We start from the raw sequence: 4,890 nt of genomic DNA, 5'->3' as shown, positions 1-4,890 counted from the left end.
AGCTTCGGCCCCCCCTAACCATTGGCACATTTGTGTTTTCCAGATGCAAACAAGATTTTTGGTATTTGGGCCCAAAAACTTTATACATTTGGAATAATTAGTGACGTGATTGAATTGCAATAAGGGGCAAATTTAGTGCTCATTGGATGCCTACGGCGGATCTGGCACACACACACAGATCGCAGCGTTGCAATCGGGGACACAAATTCGGGAAAGACAACTAATGACAGCACAGAGGGTGACAACTCCCTTATTTGTGCCCCGACAGGTCCCCTTTAAAGCTGCACTGACTCTTCACAATGTCGTCGTCACCCGTGTGCAGGCAGAACCTGCAGACCCCCGACATGTGAAATGAGGAAGACATGAACAGAGGCGGGGTACTCACTGTCAGATTGTCCGCAGACCGTCCAGGCTGGAAAAACAAAAAGAGACGGAATTATTTCCCCGGGGAAGAGACGGCCCCGTTACCTTCCTCTTATGGCGTTGGATGATACTTACGCGTCAAGAGTAAGACTACAAACAAATACATGTCCACATTGGAATGGACGCCCACTTTGTGATTCTGAAAAAAAATGCCCCCCCCAAAAAAGCCCCAAAAATAATTGTAAAAAAAGCCCCCAAAAATCCAGAAAAATAGGGAACGTGGTCCAGTTGGGGGAGCGCAGGTGTCCTCCGATGGCGGCAGCGACGCTCCTATGTTGTTCGCCCAGCGGAGCCTGAGGATACGCTCATTGTCTGACTCTCGGCGCAGGTCTGGGGAGGAGAAGCGATGTGGGAATATTTCGGCTCGCAGGCAGACGAGGGAGGAAGTTGGGGAAACGACACTTTTCCTGCAGCAACTTTTCCTGCCTCGGTCCTTAAGATGTGCTCCTGAACAATGCGATAATGACCTGACTGGCGCTGCAAGGGATGTGCGCCCTGATTAACTCTGATGAGGATGGCAGGGATTGCTAGATAGATAGATAGATAGATAGATGATAGATAGATAGATAAATAGATAGGTATATTTTATATACAAGCAGCGTGAGTACCTGAATATGACCCGGTATCAGCCTATTGCAGCCCCTGTACAGCAGAGCTGGAGTGTGAAAGGAAGAAGCAGCACAAGCAACCCAACCAGCTCAAGTTCTGACAAGGAGCACGCTGGTAGAAGGAGAGAGAAGAGTGACAGAGAGATGAGCTCACCAGCTTGCTGCTTCTCCTTTCCCTGTCCAGTGCCGTGTCCCTACTTTGGGTATTTGAAATGGCCGAGGCATTTTATCATCAAAGCTTCTTTTTTTGGAGGCAGCAGCGTGACAGGTCGCAGTGTATATTGAGCACAGTGACAAGCCTGATGAATCAATAGGTTGGACTTGATGGACTAATGTCTTTATTCAACCTCAAATACTATGTAACTATGTAACTATGTAACTATGTACCTATGTAACTATGTAACTATGTACCTATGTAACTATGTAACTATGTAACTATGTAACTATGTACCTATGTAACTATGTACCTATGTAACTATGTACCTATGTAACTATGTAACTATGTACCTATGTAACTATGTAACTATGTACCTATGTAACTATGTAACTATGTACCTATGTAACTATGTAACTATGTACCTATGTAACTATGTACCTATGTAACTATGTAACTATGTACCTATGTACCTATGTAACTATGTAACTATGTACCTATGTACCTATGTAACTATGTACCTATGTAACTATGTAACTATGTAACTATGTAATCCGTATGCAGTGTATAAGGATAAAATTCAAAATATTAACATTCGCTCACAAAGCCGTCAACAACTCTGCCCCCGGCTATATCTCCAACCTTGTCTCAAAGTATCACCCTAACCGTCTCCTCCGCTCTTCCCAATACCTCCTGCTTTCCGGCTCCCTAGTCAACTCCTCCCATGTTTGCCTCCGGGACTTCTCTAGAGTCTCTCCCATCCTCTGGAACTCTTTACCCCAACCTGTCCGTCTGTCGCCCACCTTGACTGCCTTTAGGCGATCACTAAAGACTCATCTCTTCAGGTAAGCCGATCCCACCTCAACCTGACCACTGAGCCATCACGTTCTCAAACATTCATCCCCGCGCAGCTCCCTCCTCATGTATCACTGGCCCCTCCTCTTTTAGATTGTAAGCTCTCAGGGGCAGGGCCCTCCTTACCATCTTGTCTTGTGATTGTAATGTCTTCCTTATATTGTAAAGCGCTGCGCAAACTGTTGGCGCTCTATAAATCCTGTATAACAATAATAATAATAATAATAATAATAATAATCATATGGAAATGTTTGACATGGCCGGTCCTGACGTTGATTTTATTTCAGCAGTCACTTGGTGACTATGTTGTGTGCGCTGCATGGCAGCCGACGGCCTCTGGGGGGCAACAACGTGTTTGTAAATGAAATACAATTGTGAAACAATGGTGAGGTGACGTCAAATATCACTTCCAGGGAAACATTACGGGAGCAGGGAACATTATGATGATAATAATGAAGATCCCGCGTTCACTTTCATGGAGATGTGACGGGAGGAGTGACGATGACATTGCGGCTACGGCTTTAATTGGCGGTTATTGGGCGCCATCTGGTGCTGAGATTGGGGAATGAACTATAAGTAGAGGACTCTCAGGGCTTCTAGGCCTTTTTGAACACCAGAAATAATCTCATTGGTGAATCCTAATTTGTATCCTTTTGTATCTCTCTTCTCCTTGCAGTGCTACACAGTGACCACTTGTTTAGATGGGGGGGTTGGAACCCCTGTCAGATTTTTATTGTCTGTGCCCCTTCTGGGAAGATTCGCTGCTCTCGATATGGTGACCACTGGGACTGAATGTGATCCAAAATGTTACAGTTGTCACCAAAGTTGTTGGGCGCCATCTAGAGCTGACTTTGTGGCTCTCGTCTATGTGCATCTTTATTGCTTCCAGACAGACAAAGACGGTTGCAGTTCTGTGGCTACATGTATTGTGATGTACTTTTATCAATGTTATCAGTTCAGGACTATATATATATACACTATATTGCCAAAAGTATTTGGCCCCTCCCCCTCCAAATCATTGGATTCAGGTGTTCGTGACATTTCCCGGCTACTAAATATTCCGCCGCGGTCGCCTGTTACTGGGATTATAACAAAGTGGAAGCAACCGGGAACAACAGCAACTCAGCTAGGAAGTGGTCGCCCACGTCACGTGACAGAGCGGGGTCAGCGCATGCTGAAGCGCACAGTGCGCAGAAGTCGCCAACTATCTGCAGAGTCAATAGCTACAGACCTCCAAACTCCATGCGGCCTTCAGATTGGCACAACAACAGTGCGTAGAGAGCTTCATGGAATGGGTCTCCATGGCCGAGCAGCTGCATCCAAGCCGTACATCACCAAGTGCAATGCAAAGCGTGGGATGCCGCGGTGTAAAGCGCGCCGCCACTGGACTCTATGCGTGTCCTCTGGAGGGACCAATCACGCTATGAACCCTACGGACTAAGACTGGGATGCCATTAGAGGGCGGAGTCAACCCAATACTGAACCCTACGGACTAACACTGGGATGCCTATAAAGTTCATGTGCGTGTAAAGGCGTCCCAATACTTTTGGCGATATAGTGTATTTTTATAGGTGTAAGTGTAAAGGAAAAAAAAAATTGAATCCTTTCCCAAATTATCCAAAACTGAAAAAAAAAATTCCAACTTGACATAATCACATAATCTTTTTTATTGTGATCATTAAATATGTTTTATTTCCTCTGGGGACCAAGATTGCTTCACACTGCACAGTCCTCTCATTCAGACGGGCACATGTGACCTATTCCTATTTATTTTTCCCCTTTTTATTTTATTTGAAAGAAATTACGTAGATGGTTCTTTTGGTACTTTGGGCGTTTCTTAAATGTGGCGCATCAAAGCGAGATCAAACAGAATGAACAAAAAGGGAAAAAAAAGGTGACATGTGAATGTAAAAAAATAAATAAATAAGCAAAATGTAAAATAGCTCAAGGGACACAAGGAGAGGTGATAGCTAAAGTGACATTAAAGGAGAACTATGGGGGGGGAGGGGAGTGCTTTTCACTCTCCTCATAGTTCTAGCCGACCTGTGACAATGAGACTGTCACAGGTCGGCTCAGTAGATCGGGAGGTGAGAGAACACATACGGGCGTTCGCTCACCTCTCGATCCTGTCACAGCTCTCTGCCGTGACAGGGGAGGGGCTGGATTACCCCCTCCCCGCTCCGATCCTCCAGCGCTGACTGGCGGAACGGACGGGGGAGGGGGCGGGTACAGCTGGCTCTGCCTTTAGATAGGTAGAGCCAGCTGTCACTCACGCAGCTGCGGCGTCTCAGTATACCGCGAGCTGTATACTGAGCCTAGGGTGACGGGAGGACGATAGTTTGTGTCCTCCCGTCCCGTTACCCTAAGGAGAACTATGGGGGAAAACACTGCCCCCGTAATTCTCCTTTAAAGTCAAAAGTGCTTTAAGCTATTCCACATCTTCCACGCTCACGCACATCCTTATAATGCATGCTGCTTCTTGATGTTTAAAAGTTTGTTTCCTGTAGAACCAGCCGGTCCCACGAGCATTGGCTTTTGATCTTTTGTATTAGGATGGCTCCTTTATCTTGCAGAGTGCTATGGAGCCACCCTTGTGTGTGCAAGTAAGCTGTGTGCGTCTCCACAAACACACAGGCACAGCAAGGCAAGTCACTCCGCTCCCATCTGGACCCCTCTGTCCGAGGTAGTAGATGAACAGTTGCTGGAGTCTTCGCTGTCCTTTGTGATCTTGAACTGGACAGGAAGTTCAGGGAGAGACTTGGAAGAAGTTGTTCAGAAACATGACGATTGTAAGTGTTGGGCAAAAAATTAAAGCAATTCTTTGCTGGGCGATATGTATTTGTTTGATCC

General features: G+C 46.1%; 1 protein-coding gene across 1 annotated transcript in view; it reads right to left on the bottom strand.

Moving 5' to 3' along the window:
* Positions 1–346, bottom strand: part of PECAM1 (platelet and endothelial cell adhesion molecule 1) — a 39,452-nt gene extending 39,106 nt beyond the window's left edge. Inside the window, exon 1 of the mRNA XM_018569267.1 lies at positions 292–346. Within this exon, the coding sequence (XP_018424769.1) occupies positions 292–346 (55 nt within the window). The remainder of the gene's footprint in view (positions 1–291) is intronic.
* Between the last annotated feature and the right edge of the window lie 4,544 nt (positions 347–4,890).

The sequence above is a fragment of the Nanorana parkeri genome, unplaced genomic scaffold, assembly GCF_000935625.1.
Source record: "Nanorana parkeri isolate BGI_ZX_2015 unplaced genomic scaffold, ASM93562v1 scaffold1316, whole genome shotgun sequence".
NCBI lineage: Eukaryota > Metazoa > Chordata > Amphibia > Anura > Dicroglossidae > Nanorana > Nanorana parkeri.
This window is presented reverse-complemented; position numbering and strand designations above follow the sequence as displayed.